Genomic DNA, 21,050 nt, shown 5'->3' on the forward strand with positions numbered 1-21,050 from the left:
TGTCAACAAACTATCAAAAAAAAAAATAAGAGAAAAGAAAACGGGAGACTTTGCCCTTTCTGATGTTCACATCTAACTGGTGACTTCATTTCTTCTATCCCGGTCTTCTATCTAGGTAGCTGTGTACTCTTAACTACCAATAAGATTACTAATATATCCTCTAAGAGCCAATAAGGACAAAGCAATCTAGTCAGCTGGGTGTGTTGAGTTGGAGTTTACACTTTGGACCCCAGAAGAGCTGAGAGATACAGAGCAGACTCTTCAGGAACGGAGACCTCAGAGTAAATTAGATATTTTGTTTGGGTTGCAGTTGTTTTGACAGCTTCTTTGGTGTGCCACTCAAGCAGGAAAATTATGGAGCATTACCCGGATCAGGTAAACATTTTAGCATTTCCATTGTATCGTAGTTTACAGATTTAAGACAAAGCTGCGGAGGAAGCCTTCAAGACCTGGAGAGCAAAGTTCACGCTTGAGAGAAAACTGAAAACCTGTATTTAGTGTACATTCTTAAACCAACGATTTAAAAATGTTAATATTTTTAAAAAAAAATCACACTGACTTGTGTGGGTTGGTGAATTGTTGGCAGTGAAACAGATGTTCATAGTACCTGAAATCTTTACTGCTGTGTTGTTGTCTCTTATATGTTGCTATTTAACGTCATGACCTCTCTTCAGGGTTGTGATGGCCTTGAGCTGCTTGACTGGCTATTTGATCAAAATAATGGTATTCTCCGTCACGAAGAACCAGGACAACACACTTGGCCAATCCAGGACCCAAATGTGTGTGAGACTGTTATATGTTTTCCTTCTCCCACTTCCTTGTCGGTGTTCTCTGTATGTTGTTACCTCACACTTAGATAATAATCGTTCCACATGATGTTTTCACCCAGCAGATGTTGCAGCCACCCGAACAGCCAAACGATGACTTTCTCAATGCGCTCCTGCGTGGTGGTGAATCTGTGTCAGCCTCTCCGCTCTGGTCACCATCTCCCAGTGACAGTGGGATCAGTGAGGACCCTCCATCAGACCAGATGGACAGTCCTCAGCGCCCTGAAAGCCCACCCGGGGACTCCCATTTCTTTGGTACAAGACCACTAACCAAGGCGGCCCTGGAAGCCAATGTCCCCGCTGACTTCAGTAAGTCGCACATATCCAAAAAGTAAAACATTCACATTGGGACACATTACATACTGGGTTCTAATTCCTAATATTTTTTTCATGATTATTGATTAAACTAAACATTATGTCCTCTGGTGTGTTTAATCAAACTGTGGAAATTAAGTCCCAAGTTATATCTTCAAATGACAAATTCTTATGATAGCCCTAATACTAAGCAATTAGCTTTATTATAGCAGAGATGAAAGGAGAAAATATTCTCATTTGCTTGAAAAATTGCCATCGGTTATCTACATTTTGCACATTTTTAGATAACCAAGATCTGATAATATTAGCATTTCATTCTAATGACATTATCCTAAATCCAGCCCTTGTGGGAAAGGAATGATAATGGCACTCAGTGTTTGAAAGTTTTTGTTCCTGAATATGAATCCCAGTTTAAAGAATAGAGTAGAATATCATGGATTATTTGTGACTGTATACAGAAACAGTCAAATGCTAAGACACAGACATTATCAATACGGACAAAAGAAAGTCAACATGCTCAGCGCCTTGCAGAGTTATCAGTATTTACACAATCAGGCTCCAGAATTGCTGGTCAGAATCCAGCGAGACGAGCACATCTCCTTGGTCTTTATTTGCATGTGCACTATCGTTGCTCCTGTGTGTGCAGGTGGCTGGAAGCTCAGCTTTCCAATGGGCAAGACGAGGATTGCACATCCTTCTGATGTGCATACATCACAGCTTTCCTCTAGCTTCCCCCTAACTGTCAAAGATCTGCTATTGTCGGGCACGTCTGAGCCAGTAAGTATCCTGTTGCTCCCTGATAGAGAAGGAGGGGATGGTTGAGGGTCGGGGGAGAGAGTGTCTCATGCATGTTTGTGGATCTTTCATTGCTTTCTTGACTTAAGAGACCTGTTGTTTACCTTTTGTGTGTGAGTGTGCGTGTGTACTTTGTAAAAACAAAAACAAGTGGATTACTACAGTCCCTGGTCTCATGAATTCAGCAAGGGGCAAGGCCTTTGGAATTGCAAATGAAATTTCTATTTTTACTCTTGTTTGTGGGAAGCTTTGCTGAATGTGCAGCAGCTGAGGGTTGTTTTCTGAGCCGGAGAGAAGGAAGACACAAAAGATTTTTATTAGTATTCTACCGAAGATGATTTTTTTAAACCTTCCCATAACTTTCTTTCATTCATCTAAAATTTTGGAGATAAAATACTTTCTTAACATGTGAAGAATTTTATATTATGTGGGATTACTAAATAGCATTTTGTGAAGAGAAAGTTTATTAGGTCAACATATCAAATATTCTCATTTCACACACTCACACAAAAAGAAATTAGATTATCAAGTCAAGATCACCATGACCAGAATAATATGTTAGAGCTTCTGAAACTTAAGTGGATTTCAGTTCACTCCGGGTATTGATCCATCTTCTCAGCCTAGTTTAACAAGATGAAGGAGAGAGTAGCAGAATGCAACTTGGGTTTTCACACCATAATTACTTTTCGGAAGCCATGAAATGAGACTGATGAAGTTGCCTTGATAGTCTGCACCAATTTAACTGTTTCCTGTGAGGTTCATTGAGCGCAGAGTGAAAGAGGTGGCCAGAGAGAAAATTTATTAGTGGTGGTCTTTTAAAAATTGGAATTTGTATTTTCCCACCAGACCCCAAAGCCGACCCAAAAGTCCATTCAAGAGCTGGTTCTCAATGAAGATGAGAAGAAGCTTTTAGCAAAGGAGGGAGTCACTCTGCCCACCCAGCTGCCTCTCACAAAGGTAAATGGCTATCAATACCCAAACAACGAGAACAGTTTCCAGCACCTAGAAATTGTCATACAGAGGCTCAAAACAGTACTGTTCCTTCCTTTGTCAGTATGAAGAAAGGATTCTGAAGAAAATACGCAGAAAAATTCGCAACAAGCAGTCGGCTCAGGAGAGCAGAAAGAAGAAAAAGGAGTACATCGATGGGCTGGAAAGCAGGTAATATTCAAATTTAGAATGGGTTGGAATGTTTTAGCATTTTAACTGCAATTCTTACCGATAATAACAGTCTTACGAACTGATAATCACTTTTCAAAGCATAAATAAGTTCCTTGATTATTTTGCTGTTGTACCCTCTGGGCAGCCCTTTACTCTTGTTACAGGTTAATGTATTTCTGAAAAAGAAAATTAATGGAAAAGAAATCCACACTTTCGGGTTTTTAATGTCAGCTTCTGAACAGAAAACTGTTTAAGAGTGTGCACTGCAAAATATTTTGGAGTAACGCATTATAGACCCAATTTGTAAATCGGAGCATTCAACATTCCCTGTACTCCTTCAGATCAATTCATGAATAATAGACGGAGCCTTAAACCGATTTTTGATAGCTAGCTTTCACTGGAGATGAAAACCTAAAAGAGAGAAAAAATTATATTCTTTCAACTTGTTTTTTTTTCTCCTTTCTTCCCCTCGTGTATCCCCCTTTAGGATGGTTGCTTGCAGTGCACACAACCAAGAGCTACAGAGAAAAGTGTCCCAGCTGGAGAAATGCAACATGTGAGTGATCTGAGACAAAAAATCGATCTCTGTTTTTAATTAATCATTCTGTGATCTCAGGTTAATGTTTGTTATGACATTTCATCTTAGCAAAATAACTACCTTTGGCATTTTGCCCTGCTTTCCTGTTCCCTCAAACCTTTTTTTAATCCTCTTATCATGTCTTCTCTTTGTATTTTCTTTTCCCCACTCCTCCCTACAGGTCACTAATGGAACAGCTGCGCAGGCTGCAGGCCCTGGTCATGAATACATCTAATAAGCCAGCCCAGACTGGGACATGTGTACTGGTACAGACATCCTCTGTGATAAGAGAAATTGTCACTGACACACGTGGCTCTTCATGAAAGAATTCAGTTTCCTAATGCCCAAACACCAAAAATTATTGCTGCTGGATGAGCCATTAACATAAGCCAATTTAGACTGTTGCACACTGGGTAATACAGCAAGGGAGAGATACAGTGGCTTAAACAGAAGCTACTGCCTCTAATCACAACACTGAATAAAGTTCAACACTAGAGGTTGAGGGGAACTTTTAAAGTGTAACTTTTAATCTATAAATATAGCTGAATGCCTTCAAAAATAAAATGATGAAGAAACCCCCCCGTACTTTATCTAACACTCTTTTTTTTTTTTTTATCATATTCTCAGGTGCTCGTGCTGTCCTTCTCCCTAATACTGTTCCCAAACCTCAAGCCCTTATCTGACTCCAAAGTCAGCCAAGGAGACTTCACTCCAGTCAGAAGTGAGTAACCTTCAGCACCAAACAGCTTTGTGTGGCTGCCTGCCAACTAATCCAGCAGCTATATGTCACAGCTGCGGAGTTTGCTAGAACTACATTCTCACACACTGCTGGAACGGTTCTCACCTGCTGAGCTCCACAGTCGCCTCTACTGTTCTGAGGATTTGCCGTCTACTTAAAGTTAGTCGGAAGGCAGAGAGGACCAAGGCCATTTATTGTCACTGCAGTTATTAAGCTCTGCTCTGTGAAGCAGCGCTTGATCTGATTGCTTACCATTAATTATTAGTTTAGTATTGAATGTCAGTTTAATGTTGAATGTGTTGGCAGATACCGACTATGATGTATTTCTTTCAGTTTAATAGGAGACGAGATTAGTGTTTGCAAAGCGGTGAGGTATAATTTCTTAATATAACTGGTTTGACAGCCCTGAACAAAAGCAATCATCTTGTGTCTTTCCTGACTGCTCGGGGCTCTGTTACAGGAGTCTTTAATGTGTTTAGGTTTGAATTTTGAATCGTCACAAACTTATGAGAGCATGCAGATGTGAAAATGTACACTTGCCTACCTCAGTGCATGCCTAGAACAACACAATAATAAGACCTGACTATAATACTTTTTTTATTCTACGTCTTATTCTCCTACAGTCCAGTCACGGTCCCTGCAGAACCTTCAGGCTTCCCGCATACTCCATGTCACTGAATCCCCATTCTTCGCCGAGGATGAATCAGAGCCTCTGCACCGGCATTACCCAGAAGACCCGGGATTGGAAGATTTGACCGCACTGATGGAGAAGATGGCAGTAGACCAAGAACAATCCACTTTGGAGTCCGTGTCTCTCAACAGCAGTCAGGAAGACAAAATTGGTCATTTCCATGTAGACCCAATTACTGGTCACATCGCTACGGTGACCTTGAATCCCCATCGCTCTGCCAGGTTACAACCACACGCTGATGGTATGTAAGAAAGAAAGGAAGCAAAATTTTCAAATTATCCTACTCCTAATGGTAGAGCAGGGGATTATCAGGAGCTGTTGTTTACACAAAGGGAAATTGGGTTTTAATCATTCCCATTTTGTCTTTAATACTTATGTAGCCTGTATGCTTTTTTTCTACTTGTGATACTGTTTTATATCAGTGTTTGGATTTGAATCCCTACTGAAATTTCTTTTTCTGTGTATGCCTTGACTTTGATGAAATGCCAGTGTAAATTGCTGTTTGAGAATGTCAAAAAATGTGGTGAATAGAGCCGTGATTGCGTGTATAGTTTGATCATAATGAATGATTTTTGAAATGTTAAAGGATTTTCAAAGCATGTTTTCTCCGAAGAGTTGATTGCAGCAGTTTGGATTTATTCATGGATTAAACATTGTAAAGTAAAAAAAAAAATTAAAATAACACAAAAAAATCAGTGGTTTGAATATACTGTGTACTCATTTTCTGTATTTTCAAGCTTTAATTATTAAAAAGTGAAAACATGTGGTACAACATCTCTGTTGACACATCTGGCTGAAAAAGAGCGCTGTGGGGTGGATGTCAATAGTGACATGGTTCACACAGAGGGAGACGGAAAACTGGGACAAAGGTGAGGCAGATGACCTGTTATCTCATTAGTCAGACTTGACATGTTGATTTATTTACTTTTTGAAGCCAGGTTCCAGTTGGTGTCCGTGGCACTCGCCCACCTTCTGTTTTGTCATTGTCAACCTCACAAAAATTGAAAGGTGTTCTTAAGCTTGCTGCCATTTCACCTAGCATTTAGGTCTGACCTGTTCAAGATGACATTTTCTGAGGTCGGCTAGACTTTATTTGAAGGAGCGGCCGGAGATTGAATTCTGGGATTAAATGATCCTCTCCATCCAACACTCTGGTCACCATCTGAATGGATTCGTAAAAGAAAAAAAATATGGTTTCCATTAATACACACACACACGGACATTTGATAACAGAAATCCTTCTTTTGAGATTATTTTACAACATTCATGAGATTACTTGAAGCTCTTGGCAGAATGTCATCACCTGACTAAATCTTCAGTCAGCTGACAACTATCTGGAATTACTCCAGCTTGTTCACCTGACACTGAACATATTACATGAAAGATGAAGGCATAACTGTCTGTGTGCGTGTCTGCAGACTGGATTCAGCATGAGGGGAATGCCAACTTTGTGGCAATCCATCAAAAAGGTTTTGAAATCCATTCTAAACTAAGCTTAAACTAAAATTTGTCAACTGGTTGTGACAACCTGAATGTTTTTTTTACCAAAGATTGTGTGAAATTGCACGCTTTTAATTGCATATTTGAATGATTATAGGATCTTTCCTGTTGCTATGGCAGCTGTCTTTTTCAGTCTGACTTTAAGTGTGGCTTTTCAGAGCAGCAATAAACACTTTGCCTTCAAACATGGTCAGATGGCACAGTATCTGGCCTAGCTGTGCTCCTTGTATATGCTAGCTTTTAGCCACTTACTGCTTTTGATTTTTACAGGCAGCAATAAATCAGAGAACAGACTCCTGATCAGACTCTCCACCAACATTTGATTGTGATGTGTATTGTTTTGTTTATTATAAGTGTTTGTTTATTTGTTTGTTAACCATTGTGGTTTCATGGGAGTCCTTGGGGATGGCCAGAATGTTATACATGCTTATGAAAAGGAAGCAGGGAAGGTTCTGAGTCGAGGACATTTAGCTGTGGGATTCATCTCCTTTGCCTCACTCTTTCTCGGCTGATTAGAATCTTTCACTGTCGAGTAGCCAGGCAAGCTAATCACACCACTTTAATTTTAAGGCTGAACTGGGTCCCTTTGCTCGAGAGCCAGGGTAATAATATTAGCATATCAAATGAAAAATATTTACATATTTCCACAAATAACCCACTGTTCGACTTGACAGGAAATTATTAATAATTAAAGTCATATAACCTTGAAATCTCCTGCATGTTCCTCCCACTCTGATATGAGTGGGAGGAACTGATATGAGAACTTGGGTTTTAGCACTATAGTAGTGAGTTCCGAAAAAATAGTGTAAGTTATTCAAAAAATCAAGTGACATATGCACATATAGGTGTAAAGCCTAAATTTCTAACCTTTTAAAAGAGCAGCAAACACGCCTGACTCTTTATTATCCTCAGTCCCATGACACTTCATGCTACTTTCTAGTTACTTAGAAATGTGACCATCCACAATATGTTCTTAACAACTGAACAGCACAGTATGCAATATTATTGCCAGATAGGCACCAACTTTTTATGAGATCATACAGTGTCTTCCAGATTTTTATTCCTTTCTTAGATGATGATCATGATGATGATGATGATGATGATGATGATGAAAAAGTGTAAACTTCATCCTACTCCTTTTCGAGCATAAACATTGTGTAGACAAAGAGATATTCATGAAAACTTGATGTTTTTAAGTTTTTCTTTTCTGTTGTTTTTTTTTTCAGTTAGATTTACATGTTTGAAATAAAATTGTTCTATCTATCTATCTATGATAAATAATGTAAATTATTTTAGATTTGAATATGAGTCTCATAAAAGTTTGTTTTAGAAGAGTTATTGGGAAAATGTTCCCATTAATGGAAATACAGATATTCTCTTCCATCTGCCACTATCTGTCTTTGTCAAAGGCTGAACACCAGCTACATTTCTCATTTTATCTCTTTAAGCTTTTCAAAGCTGCATAGTCCCTGGGCTTCAGACAAAAAAACAGTTCAAGTGGCTACTATTTAGTCACTTAAAGTGCCTTTTCCATGGAAACTGATAAAATGGGATTTAACCTAAAAGGTATGTCAAGTGTGCTAACTTGGTTAATAAGGCATGCCTCTACACAACAGAGTGAAAAAACAGATTTTTGTCGTGTCTTTGGATAGCAATCATTCAGTGCTCAGAAACCTTACATGCAGCCAGTGAATGCATCCAAAGGTCAAAAATGTCATCCAAATACTCTGGGCACAAAGACACAGTGTGTCAGCAGCCAATGTCGAAAACTTTTGGCTCATGTTTATGTGAAATAGGATTTTAAAATGGTATATATATATTCTGTGATCTGGTCAGACTAGCACCCACAGCTGCTAAATATAAAAGACTGGCACCTCTAACAGTAACCTGTCACGATTCAGGTGATTTATGAATCGTACAGTAGAAATAAAGTAACACAAGAAGGAAGTCCTGACCCTATAATGTGTTTCCTTTTTAACTGAAAGATTTTGTTGTTATATAACTGTGCTACTTTGGCTCTTACCGTGAGCTGAGTTACTGGCTGGAGGGAGCAATGTAGGGGAATGTAACACTTGTTCTTGTGTTTGAGCTTCCCACACAGAATAATCCTTATCCTCAATATATTTTAGACAGCCTTTGTCAGCTTCCTTAATAACAACAGAACTGGCCTCCAGTGACTTTAGAGCCAGTGTTTTACACTGATTACCATCATGTTTGCTGATAGATTTAATATTGAAATGTTAGAAAGATAGAATCACATCAAACTGTTCATTTCCTGTTCCACTCCATTGGAAATGGTTTCCTCGTATTACTTTTTATGGCTTAGGAATTACTTGTGATTAATAATTAATCTGTGTGACTCATGGATCCAAGCTTGGAAAACACTGATTGTCACCTTTCAGGATTTTGGGCTTGTACAAAATGTTTGTTGTGCGCAGTTAGTATCAACTTGTTTGCAGAAGGGTTGAATGTGTGTTTGAAGTAAACAATGCTTTAATTCAAAGCACTGAGATGAGTCGAGATAACCACATTTTACATGCATATAAACAAACTGGTGAGCTGGCTGACACAATGTCTCACCATCGCTGATGTTCACCTGACCCTTTGCTCTTTTATTTGACTCTGTGTAGCTTCGTTTTTAATCATACTGAAAGTCTCTTGACCACCCGTGTCTCTAATCAGCACCTCATCACTTTAATAAATCAGATCCCTATGGACCTGGGGGGGCTTTATACATCTGCTCCCACTGAGTGCAGGAGTGTGTGGCCATGAGGGAATCTGGGAAAGACAGAGTGTCTAGACCCCTCATCGTTATTTTTTTTAATCTACAAATTAATGGATGGACAAATTGACTTTTTTTTTTCTTTCAGTGTGAGATGTTGATCCAGATCATCCAGGGGAGTACTTCCAAACTTTCTTATTGACACAATTATTTTTCCAGAGAGAGAAGAAGGAAATAAAACTAAACTCAACATATTCTCAAACTTCACAGACTTCACAGATTAGCTCTTTTATCTTCTGTGTGTGTGTGTGTGTGTGTGTCTTTAGAGACATGCTGCACCTTTGAAGTGCCAAACAATCAAACAATATATGTAATGTGTGAAATGTCATTATAATGGCAGGATGACATGCTGCTATAACATTTATCTAATCCTTGCTTTCAGCAGTGCTCACTTTTTTAATTAAGTGGATTAATTTTATAGTCACTTTACTCATGCTACTTGCTACCCATCCTTCTTCACATTGCTAAAGTCAGTTATTTCCATCTTTACTGGACGCTATACTCTGTTCAAATATCATCTGTGTGCAAACAGACTCTTGACCCAAAGCACACATTAATAGAGGAAATTATCAGTGTAAATCCTAAATAAATGCTATTTGACCTATTACATAATGTCCACAGTAAGAGCATTTTCTCTGATATGAGTGACTTTTAATCCGCTATGCAAACCTTAGATATTGGTGCAGTTTTGCAAAAGAATTAAGTGAATGAATGAAGGTAAGTGTGTGTATTATTTTCATGTTAATATGTTAAAATGGACTAAATGATGCACTCAAATGTGACATAAATAGTTGAAAGGCAGATCAACTAACAGAGACATAAAGTATTTACAGTACATCAAATTATATTCATTGTTGAGTTTACTGTCCAAAATCATGAGAATCCAGTTTATAGATACCAGAATGCTGCAAAACCTCTGTGTTGCCATGTAAAATCCCTGCAGATTAGTTGCATAGTATCTGTATCCATCTTAATTATTCATGTATATTTCACAGTGTGTGGCAGATACTGCAGACAAACAGTCCATCCAGTTCTTTCCGTTTTGTTGCACTTGGCAAATAACAGTGATGCAATTTTTCAAACTATGTGAACAGCTGGCTTTGACTGGACAGGCTTTCAATTTCATTTTGACAGACTGACAATTTAACTTTCAGCAAGGACACAATTCAAAGATAAAAAGGAATCACAACAGCCACCACTGATATTAAAGAAATATTTCTCCACAAGCAGTTGGCATGGCTGGCTTTTGTTTCCATATTTAATTTAAAAAGATCAGTCTACATGTGTACCAAAGCATGAATTGTGGGTATTTAACACAAAAAAAACAACGGACAATAACGCTCATATTGGGCTAGATGAAGAAAGATCATTAAAAAGTGAAGGCTCAGACACAGAGGCAAAGTCCTGCAGTGACTCTTGCTTGTGATCAGTATGTCAGAACTGCAGGCAGAGTGCATGCCGTGAACTGTTAGTGGGGCAGACATCTCACTGTGAGTAGGAAGCATTTGAAATCAGCTTTGGATCCAACCACCTTATTAAGATGCTTGGCAATTTAGACATAGTGAATAACTGGAGCGCTCTTTGACTTAAAGAGGTTATCTATCATAAACAATATTAATAGCGTCTTCGCTGCTGAGACGAGTAGCACGTACTTTGAATCGTTGGTGAAAAGCTGGAAAATGTTCCTGCATGAAAGTCTCACTCCAGTTGTGCATGTGTGCATTAAAATCCCAAAAACATATGACATCTTTCTGGCATTTATCATTTTTTTAGGTTTTTGTTTTTTAAGTTTAATTTGTTTTACAGGATTTGTATGACTAAATAAAATGTGAACTGACTACTATCGATTAACTATTTAGAGCTGTGAGATGTAGTAATTCATAGTGTACCTTTACTGACAACTAACTGGAGGCTGATGTGGCAAAAGAAGGAAATCTAAGATATTTTTAAGCTTAACTAAGCACACAGTGCAACAGGAAATTCCAAAAGCAGGTCGCAAAGCTGATTTTACGATGTACCCCAGAAAGAAAACTGAAAACCAAGGGTTAAACCTGTTGTTACTATGCCCCAAATCCTGCTTCACTACAGGCCTCAGGTGAACTCAGACACTGACAAGGCTGAAAAAGAGAACAAAGAAGGGAGGTAAAAACACTGAAAGCCACAAGGATCTAAGCTTCTAAGAAATAAACTAGGGGAGGTAGCAACAATAAACTCACACCACACAACAGAGAGGCAGACAGAGGACACAGGAAATGAGAAAAGAAACACTCAGCAAAACAAGGAGTACGGATTACAATAAAAATCAGTCTGGAAGCAAACATTAGTGTCTGTGTAATCCCTTCTAAAAGTCTCAATTTCTGCCTGCGCAGAACAAACTGCAGTCCTGGAGTTTTCAAACTAAAACTGGGTCAGGAGCTATTTTGAACACTCTATTTTTGCGCCACTTAAATCTTTAGCAATATTGTCTGCCCTTGCTCTGAATGCAGTAAGAGTAAGAAACAATATTAGTATAAATGACTTTTAGTGGACAGATGAATCATTAAAAACAGAAGAGGGCTATAATTCAGCAGAGTGCTTTTGGATGAGTGTAGAGGGTGGTGGTGAACGTGGATCAACACAGACCTACATCCAAAAAGCAGAGCAAACCAGCGAAGCACTGAGCACCACCAGAATTAGAAGCTCAACTCGACACTAAAGCTAAGAAAGAGTCACACAGCTATAGACTGGTATCGTCCTTACAAATGCATGCAATATCTACTAAAACACTCAATGCTTAAAGGTAGGTCTGGTTACATTTTTGTGATTTTAAAGAGACGATTATGATGAACTTACCCTTAGAGCTTCTGAGAGAAAGTTTAGGAGAATTTGGGACCAATGGTGTTAAAGTGTTTGGTTCTAGGCAAATGTTTGACAGCGAAATTGAATCTCCAGAGTACAGCCTACACCAAATATTAGCCTAACAGATGACGATCTGAAATTGTTGGTTTTCCAGCCCTGGAATGGCAATCATTCTCAAGGTGATCCTGACATTTAGCCTGGGGCCAGCTCTGTAAACTGGTAGCCATATGCTCTAACGTGGGATTTTAACACCATCAGTATTCAGTAAGTAACACCCGCTGTCCTGCAGAGGCAACATAACTGTTAATTAAATCAAGGAGGCAATCCGAACTCAAGGTGCAGTCAGTTCAAAAACAGATCCATGTAATCATTCTGTCTTTTTTAACGATCTGCAGGATGAATGAACAGTCAAAGGTATTCTCATGGGTGAGTTAAACAGAGGTCACTGCAACAGCAAAATGAAAAATCTTGTCATTCAGCCACAGCCTTTTTAAGTTCACCCGCTTAGTGCAAGTTCAGATTTGCATGAACAATCAGAACAACTGCATCAGTCATCAAGCTAGGGTATATATATATATATGTATATATATATATATATATATATATATATATATATATATATATATATATATATATATATATATATATATATATACATAGTCAAACTCCAGCATCACGCTCACTTCCTTTCAGTGAATAAAGGAAAGGCATGTCAGCTAGGATTACCTGAGGTTTCCATCACGTCTTTAGATCTCTTTTCATTTATCACGTCAGTGTCTACGTGACCCATGTCTACTCAAACAAAGCTTGTCCGTTTCAGTGGGTCACTAAACTTTCACTCACATGTATCTGTATGTCACTGTAAACTGCTTTTCTGGATGCAGATGTTGGGTCGCTCCTCACCCTTTGGTCATTTTGGTATTATGGCAAGAAGCATAAATTAGAGACTTTATTCTCTGATATCCAAAGCAGTTTACTTTGCTTTAACACCATATAATTATTCTTGGCCTTTCCATGTTTCTGTTACAGCCGTAATGAAAGGTGTTTCGCAGCAATATGATGATAAAACAACACACCATCAGTCATAACATGGCACACTGTGAAACATGGTCAACACCCAAAATATCTGTAAGGATGCAGGTGGAGTGTTGAGCATAAAATCCCTTCTATCAAGAACACGGGCATTTCAGTCTCCTTTCATGATGTTAAACCATGTTACAAACCAAGGTTCTCTACAGAAATGTCTCTGCCCTTTCCTGACTATAGCAGTAGCAGAGCACACGTACCTCAGTCTCATGGTCTGTTGAAGATGCTGAGGCAGTTGTATCTATGAGTATATTAGACTACGCTGCATCCTGACACGCATGACACTAAAAGCGTACCCAGTGCAGGAGTCCTGACCAAAGATCAGTATGTGACAAAAGCAAGAACAGGTTGCAAGAAAAGTGGTTTGGTGTGCAACCTGTGAAATATCTGTGGCTCACTGAGAAGCCCAGTGTTCTTCATCACAGATTTAAATGCTTTAAACATTAAACCAGTCACACTGTCAGTGCCTACGCATTTGGAGGTTTAAGGATTGTTAAGATGACAAGAAGTGAGTTCCAACGGATTAAAAGTGTGCAGATTAATTTTTTTTTTCATCTTGTCTTGTCTTTTTAATTTCTTCAGAAAGTTACAGGGAGGGATTACTTCCAGACACAGGAAATGGTCCTCAAAAACTCAAGGAAACAGAGTAAAACACTGGTAATATAGTTTGTGTTAGAGTCCCCTCAGTTAATGAGAACAGAAAAAAAGTTACATTTGATCAAAGTAGCTCTGCAGTGCATTATTGGAGTTAATAATGTGACACAAAACCATAGATTCAGAACACTCACAATATCATGCAAATTAAACCACTTCTATGCTCGAGGTTGTTTTACACTGACTGGACATTTTATTAAGTACACCATGCAAGTTTCCTGTAGCCCCAGTTTCCTGTTCTTAGCTGATAGGACTGGTACCTGGTATGGTTCCCTGCTGCTATACCCCATAAGCCTCGAGGTTTAATATACTGTGCATTTAGACATGCTCTTCTGCTTACCTTGATTGTGATAAGAGTGACAAATGTAGAGTCTGGCCTGTGGCAATCAATAAGGCATTTTCACCCACACAACTGCTGCTCACTGAATATTCTTTTTGTCTCGGGGGGGGGGCACACTTTTTTTGTAAACCTTAGAGATGGTTATGTGGGAAGACCAATGTGGATCAGCAGTTTCTGAGATACTCAAACTACCAGCAACCATGCCATGTTCAGACCCACCTACACCATCTTTCTTCCCCATTCAGGTGCTCAGTTTGAACTACAGCCGGCCATCTTGACCATTGTTTGGATGTTGGCTGCTTTTTCTTCTACTCTTGTGATTCCACACTGGTTTAATCTATGAACAGCAGTGTTGCATGTTTTTCTGTCCATGTATATTATTCTACATTAGCTGTGTGTTTGAGACCATAAAGACATAAAGTGTCTACCAATCACATGTTTCCAAGTGACCTTGTATGGTGGATCAAAATCTGATGGTACTTTTCTGTTTTCATAATTCCATCAGCTTTGATAAGATCCCCAAAACCACTGGCTAAACTGCAGCCCAAAACCATGGCAGAGCCTCCATGTTTTACAGATCATCATTATCATCGTTTATTTATATAGCACTTTAAAAACACACCTGGTAGACCAAAGTGCTGTACAATACAAATATAAATATAGGAATAAAATAGCAAAAACCAGACATAGCAATAAAACTAATAAAAATGTCAGTTACCCACAGAGTTAAAAACCAGGGAATAAAACTCGGTTTTTAATCTGGACTTAAAAACTGGCACTGATGTATGGATGGCTGTAAACACTCACCGTTGTACCTCTTTTGACCTCCATTGTAAATTTCAATGACAATTTGAAGCAAAAAGTTCACATCTGAATTCAACTCTCAATGAGACCGAACCTCTCAAATCGTGTGTCAGGATTGGATTTTTTCCTGTTTGTGGAGGACTGGCCAATCAGATACTGTTTATCTGCTTTGTTGTTCATTTGAGGCCTGCCACTTCTTCTACACAGGCCTTAACCTGTGTAGTTTAGACCTTTTTATTTAATTATTTTTGTTTTCAAGGGGAACTGTTCCTCCCTTGATCACCCCAGTGCATTTTCTGTGCTTTAGTGATTCATAAGTCAGTGTTAAGTTTCATAACAAACAAATATTAAAAATCCTCTCAAATGGTCAGCACTACAAATAAATGAAAAAGTCAGTGTTGAAAGAAAATCTCTTTTTTGTTGTTGTTTTTTGTTTTTTCTGGGGGTTTTTTGCTCAAGACGACTTTTTGAAATTACTTTATGGGAAGCAAACTATAAAGAATTGAGGGGTGGTTTGAGACTTTTGCACAGAACTGTATATGTCTAAACGACAGGTGAGATGGATGCTACTGTGTGATTGGCTGATTAGATATCCGCTTCGAGGAGGAGGTGACGAAGTGTCCCTAACAAAGTGGCCGGTAGAATCATAAGTCTGTGATTAACGCGCTTATACGACTTCGGAACTTCTAAGTAGTATTATTTCAGGCTAATATTTCTTAGCTGCTGGCATAATAATAAACGTTACACGGGTACACGTGGTTTCACCGCCTTTAAATTCGCCTTTGATGCTAATCAGAAACATAGAGGTGATGCTGTGTCCTTGATCCTTGTCCTTCAGCTCCTCAACAAACGTCCCGAACGATCACGTCAAACACAGCGCCGTGTACAGTCAGTCCGCTCTGTGCATATTTTATGCGTACACTGTCTCCACGTCTCCAAAAGCTCCTGTTCACAGGTGACACTGTACAAACATGATTATGGATGTGCCACTGTCCTGTCAAAATACATTAAGACTCAGCGCTGACGGACATTCTGGGAGACTTTGATGTGGCTGCGGCTGTAAGAGCGCGGATTCGCTCTGGTCCTATCATCCTCTTGGTGAGGTGAAGAGCGTCGACGGCGGGGCAGAGCTTTGCGCGTTCACGCGAAACCTATAAACGGACGTGGCGCGCAGAGAGCTGTGAGTAGCGTGTGGAGAAATGAGGAGAGAATAACGGTGGCAGAGGATGGCATCTACAGCGCCATGGGAGACAATCTGATGACACATGCAACAGAAATGCTGCAAATGCCATCTGCACAAACTTTTTTCTCTGTGTTCTGAAGACACGGCAGCTCTTCAACTTTGCCCTACGAGGTGATATGTGAGAAGGAGAGGCCAACCATGCAGCTGAATGAGTCTGGAGTTCAAACGGTGGCACCCGAGCCATGTCAACAACAAATACTACAGGACGACTACAATGGGAACTGCAGCGAAGGTTCCACCACTAACATGTCACTACACTGCTGGCTGCAGCTCCTCACCAAGGAATCTATCATGGAAATTCAAGGAGACAGCTCCAGCGTAGTGGTACGTGTGATGATAGCGTGTGTCTACTCTATCGTCTGCGCTCTGGGGCTGGTGGGGAATTCACTGGCTCTGTATCTGCTGCACTCCCGTTACAGGCAGAAGCAGTCGTCCATCAACTGCTTTGTGATGGGGCTGGCTATCACAGATCTACAGTTTGTTTTGACCTTGCCTTTCTGGGCAGTGGACACAGCCCTGGACTTCCGCTGGCCGTTTGGTCGTGTGATGTGCAAACTCATCAGCTCTGTCACCACCATGAACATGTATGCCAGTGTATTCTTCCTCACAGCTATGAGCGTGGCACGTTATTACTCCATCTCCTCCGCACTGAAGATACACAGCCGACGGACAGCAGCTGCCAGAGCCAGGTGGACAAGCCTGTGCATCTGGGCTGTTTCTTTGCTGGCCACTTTGCCTCATGCCATCTACTCCACCAGTGCCCAAGTATCTGATGAGGAGCTTTGTCTGGTGCGCTTCCCAGACTCTGGCAGTTGGGATCCACAGCTCCTTCTGGGTCTATATCAGCTTCAAAAGGTCCTAGTAGGTTTCCTTATTCCTCTAGTTATAATCACCGTCTGCTATCTGCTGCTGCTTCGCTTCATCCTAAGCCGGCGCATTGCAGGTGCAGCGGGCCCAGAGGCAAACCAAAGCCGGCAAAATCGTCATTCCAAAGTGACTAAATCCATTGTCATCGTAGTTCTCTCCTTCTTTCTCTGCTGGCTTCCTAATCAGGCACTGACACTGTGGGGTGTGCTCATAAAGTTTGACCTTGTACCCTTCAGCAAAGCTTTCTACAATGCACAGGCCTACGCTTTCCCTCTGACTGTTTGCTTGGCGCACACCAACAGCTGCCTCAACCCTGTGCTCTACTGCCTGATCCGCCGAGAGTTTCGGGCAGGCCTCAAGGAACTTCTCCTGCACGCCACGCCATCTTTCAGGAGCCTGACTCATCTGCTGCGTCGCAAGGCCAAAGTGGCTGAGGCACCACCTGTTTTGGTGCTGGTCCAAATGGATGTCTGACTGGGATGATTGGGGAACTCGAAATATTCCACCTACACTACTATTGATCTGTTTACCAAGAGGGTATATTTCTCACTACTCTGTCGATGCAGAAAATCCAATTTCTTTAAAAAAAAAAATGCAGAATTATATTGTACTGCACAGTAGGATTTGCCTGACTTCTACTGTGTTTCTCAAGATTTTCTCTGCAACACATATTTCTATTGTTACAGTTGTTCATTGTTTCAGTCTCCCCGCTTCTGTCGAGCAGTACTGCTCTCGTGTCATGGACATGTATAGCTGTTAATCCAAAGTGAGATTCAAATAGTTGCAGCACTCAGGCGTGATTTTTTTTTTATGCATACCGGTAAATTACTGTGTTTGTGTTTGTTTACTGGTGCAAGTGTGTAATTCTTTCATCAGTATAATCAATGGAACAAATGAAATCAAAATAATTAATTTTAAAAAAGCAGGACAGTGATGCTTAGAAGTGTTTGCTTTATTTAAAATATCATAAAAGAACAGAGCAATTTAATCGCCTGTTGTTGTATCTGTGGAAAAACTAAAGAAATGAGCGGAAAAAAAAATAATTTGTGCATTTTATTTTTGTAGATATGGAGTAAAATAGTAGTGCTTGTTGCATTGTCCTGGAGAAATGACTCATCTCTTGTGAAAACATAAAAGGCAAATAAAATGTACAAGAACTAAAATCAATTTCCTGAGCTTTTCGGGGTAAGGCAGCATGGCATCAAAGACTTCAGCGTAATGAGTGCATAGTTAGTGAGATAAATGTCTCCCTTGTGGAAAGCTTTGAGGATTAGGACTTGAAGTGATCCATTCAAGATTTTATATCCCTGTGCAGCAAATAGTATATCATTCATATTTGAACTGAGCACATATACTGTGTTGTATGCACACAAGATGAAAAATTTACGATCATTATTTCTCTCTGTCTCACTCTCGCTGACCTTAGACAGCCATGCAAATATACTCAGATGTGTTCTTTTTCTTACTTTATATGTGTCAGACTGAAAATTATAATGAATTATGTCGAATTTCCTCTAAACATCTGCATTATATGGCAAACATTTACTTTAAACCAAAGCATTTTTTCATTAAAAATTTAAAAAAAAGGCATCTCATGGTGGACAGACCACCAGTGCAACAAACAGCCTTTTTATCTCTGGTAAATTGAACATATACATATGTTGACTGGAGCTTCTGTATCCATGACTGTGGTCATAGCATCAGCTTTCATACAAGACAGCTGCTAATTTGATGTTTTTTCATTTAAATCATAATGACTGATAATCCTGTAAATAAAATAAAGACTAAATAAAAAACTCAGCTTGAACTATTTTGAATAATTGGGCCAGATCACATTAGAATTCAGAGCCCGTACGAGGAGAGACAAAAAAGGAAAATAGTCAGAGGTGCTGAGAGTGTGCAAAATAAAGTGGTGCTAATGTTATGTAAACAATCCCACACCGCCAAGAGGGCATCAGACAACAGAGACTCCCTTCTCTGTTCTTTTATTGATGAGCTTTAACTTTCTCATTCTGTGTTTGTGCAGCTCTCCTTCAATCACTAACAACAGCAGCACTGCGCTGCACAAATAATGAACAAAGGTGTTGCTAACTAGACTGGATGTCAGATAGAGGGGGCAGATTTTCTTCGTCTCTTCTGTTGAGAATGGGATTCTCGTTCTTCAGCGCAGCTTTTGTGTGAAATGAAGTGTAGCAAAGCCGTAGTCCAAACATAAATACTAAATAAAACACTTGTGTGGTTTGAAATGTGTTTTCAAATTGCTTTGTGGACCTAAGCTGATGCTTAGTGTCATTCTTAGATAGAAGTATATGAAAAATGCCAAACAAAAGCTTTAGGTAAACAATGGCCCCAGACAACCAGAGTTTGCTGCATTGCATTACAGTTTGATAAAGGCTTTAGCGATTCTGTTCTACATGATTGATTTTGCAGGGTGCCTATTCCATAAACAGATATGTGTTCAAATGATCATAAACAAAATCATACACAGAATACTCAAGTAAAATTCAGGTAAATAGAACTTTTGGTTTCTGGGGCTTTTGTGAAAATATGCTTGTTGTCTATGAGTAGCCTGCTATGTGCTGCACTTGAAGGAAAACTGTACTATACATTACGCACAAACAGCAGGAACAATTGGGTCAATAGAGGCCCACCACATTTTGGCCCCAAGGCCTTCAGTGGGTAAGCCTGAACAAGCTGGGAGCAGAATCTGCAGCAAATAACAGAATCAGTGACTTTTGTAACCATGCCTGGTTATAAATTCACTGAGGAAAGATCTCTGGGCCAATTTTGCCTTCAGAACACCCTAAAGCAGATTAACTACATATCATGGGCCTTTATTTATATAGCAGAGAAGAACCAACGCACCAGATAAACTAACTTTTCACAGAGCTTTGTATGCAACATTGTTACATCTTGATTGCGCAAAGACATAACTGTATTAGGAAAGTGTGATAGTTCACTTAGCATGAGCGCATTTCAAAATCTCTATGGCTCTCACACCTTGGATTCACCACAGAAAGCCTGCATGATACAGATTTGTACCATCAGCATGTGAGTAAGGCCTGCTGGGCAATCCATAGAAAGGTTCAGAGTTCAGAAACAACTGACTTGTTTCACGTGAAGTTGACTTTACATGAAACAAGTATACAGAAAACATAAAACTATGATGGTGCTGATAAACAAGTTCCATGTAGATCTATCTATCTATCTATCTATCTATCTATCTATCTATCTATCTATCTATCTATCTATCTATCTATCTATCTATCTATCTATTTTTATGTGGGTACCCATATCCACATAAATAATAATACTATATACTATAATAATAATCACACAGCCCACTGCCCTCAGCAGCTCCATTTGGCAACAGAATAAAGATTCCCTGGATATATAATTCCCTTGAAAAACATGCCAGCATGCACTGAATATGGACAGGCTGAAGTGAGAGGACAGATTTAGATTATGAATATATTGCAAAGCCAGTCAGTGCAAAGTAAGAAGTAATTTTTCATTTCTAGGAAATGAAAATTAACCCCTAAAAGGAAATGGATCAGTTTCTAAACCTTCCATAAACACAAAGGAAGAGACTCAGGACATGAAGGACAGGTTCATTAGCAGAAAAGCTAAGGCATCTGAAACACTCTCAGCTCTTAGTTCTGCTGCTTTTATCCTTATACTTCATTATGCATTGATTGCAAAAGATCTGACGGTGTGTGTGTGTGTGTGTGTGTGTGTGTGTGTGTGTGTGTGTGTGTGTGTGTGTGTGTGTGTGTATGTGCTTTTTTCTTTTTTCTTCTTCAGTTTCCAAGAATGCGATCATCTGAGCTC

At 39.5% G+C, this 21,050-nt stretch overlaps 2 protein-coding genes across 2 annotated transcripts; both read left to right on the forward strand.

Annotated features, from left to right (window-relative positions):
- The first annotated feature begins 354 nt into the window (after window positions 1–354).
- creb3l3a (cAMP responsive element binding protein 3-like 3a) lies at window positions 355–5,354 on the forward strand. The gene is made up of 10 exons (XM_063467437.1): window positions 355–375; window positions 675–779; window positions 893–1,136; window positions 1,789–1,919; window positions 2,784–2,894; window positions 2,992–3,098; window positions 3,586–3,654; window positions 3,857–3,941; window positions 4,303–4,396; window positions 5,038–5,354. The coding sequence occupies exons 1-10, from the start codon at window positions 355–357 to the stop codon at window positions 5,352–5,354; spliced, it is 1,284 nt and encodes a 427-aa protein (XP_063323507.1).
- Window positions 5,355–16,311: 10,957 nt separating this feature from the next.
- Window positions 16,312–19,354, forward strand: rxfp3.2b (relaxin family peptide receptor 3.2b). Its single transcript, XM_063466798.1, has one exon. The coding sequence runs from the start codon at window positions 16,491–16,493 to the stop codon at window positions 17,691–17,693; it is 1,203 nt and encodes a 400-aa protein (XP_063322868.1). The 5' UTR covers window positions 16,312–16,490; the 3' UTR covers window positions 17,694–19,354.
- The last annotated feature ends 1,696 nt before the right edge of the window (window positions 19,355–21,050 follow it).

The sequence above is a fragment of the Pelmatolapia mariae genome, linkage group LG23, assembly GCF_036321145.2.
Source record: "Pelmatolapia mariae isolate MD_Pm_ZW linkage group LG23, Pm_UMD_F_2, whole genome shotgun sequence".
In the NCBI taxonomy this organism is placed as follows: Eukaryota; Metazoa; Chordata; class Actinopteri; order Cichliformes; family Cichlidae; genus Pelmatolapia; species Pelmatolapia mariae.

Excerpts from the sequence above, each read along its gene's own strand:
- creb3l3a (XM_063467437.1), top strand. The coding sequence starts at position 355 with ATGGAGCATTACCCGGATCAG. Across the intron at positions 376-674 it reads TGGAGCATTACCCGGATCAG|GGTTGTGATGGCCTTGAGCT; the intron begins GTAAACATTTTA and ends ACCTCTCTTCAG. Across the intron at positions 3,942-4,302 it reads AGACTGGGACATGTGTACTG|GTGCTCGTGCTGTCCTTCTC; the intron begins GTACAGACATCC and ends TCATATTCTCAG.
- rxfp3.2b (XM_063466798.1), top strand. The coding sequence starts at position 16,491 with ATGCAGCTGAATGAGTCTGGAGTTCAAACGGTGGCACCCGAGCCATGT.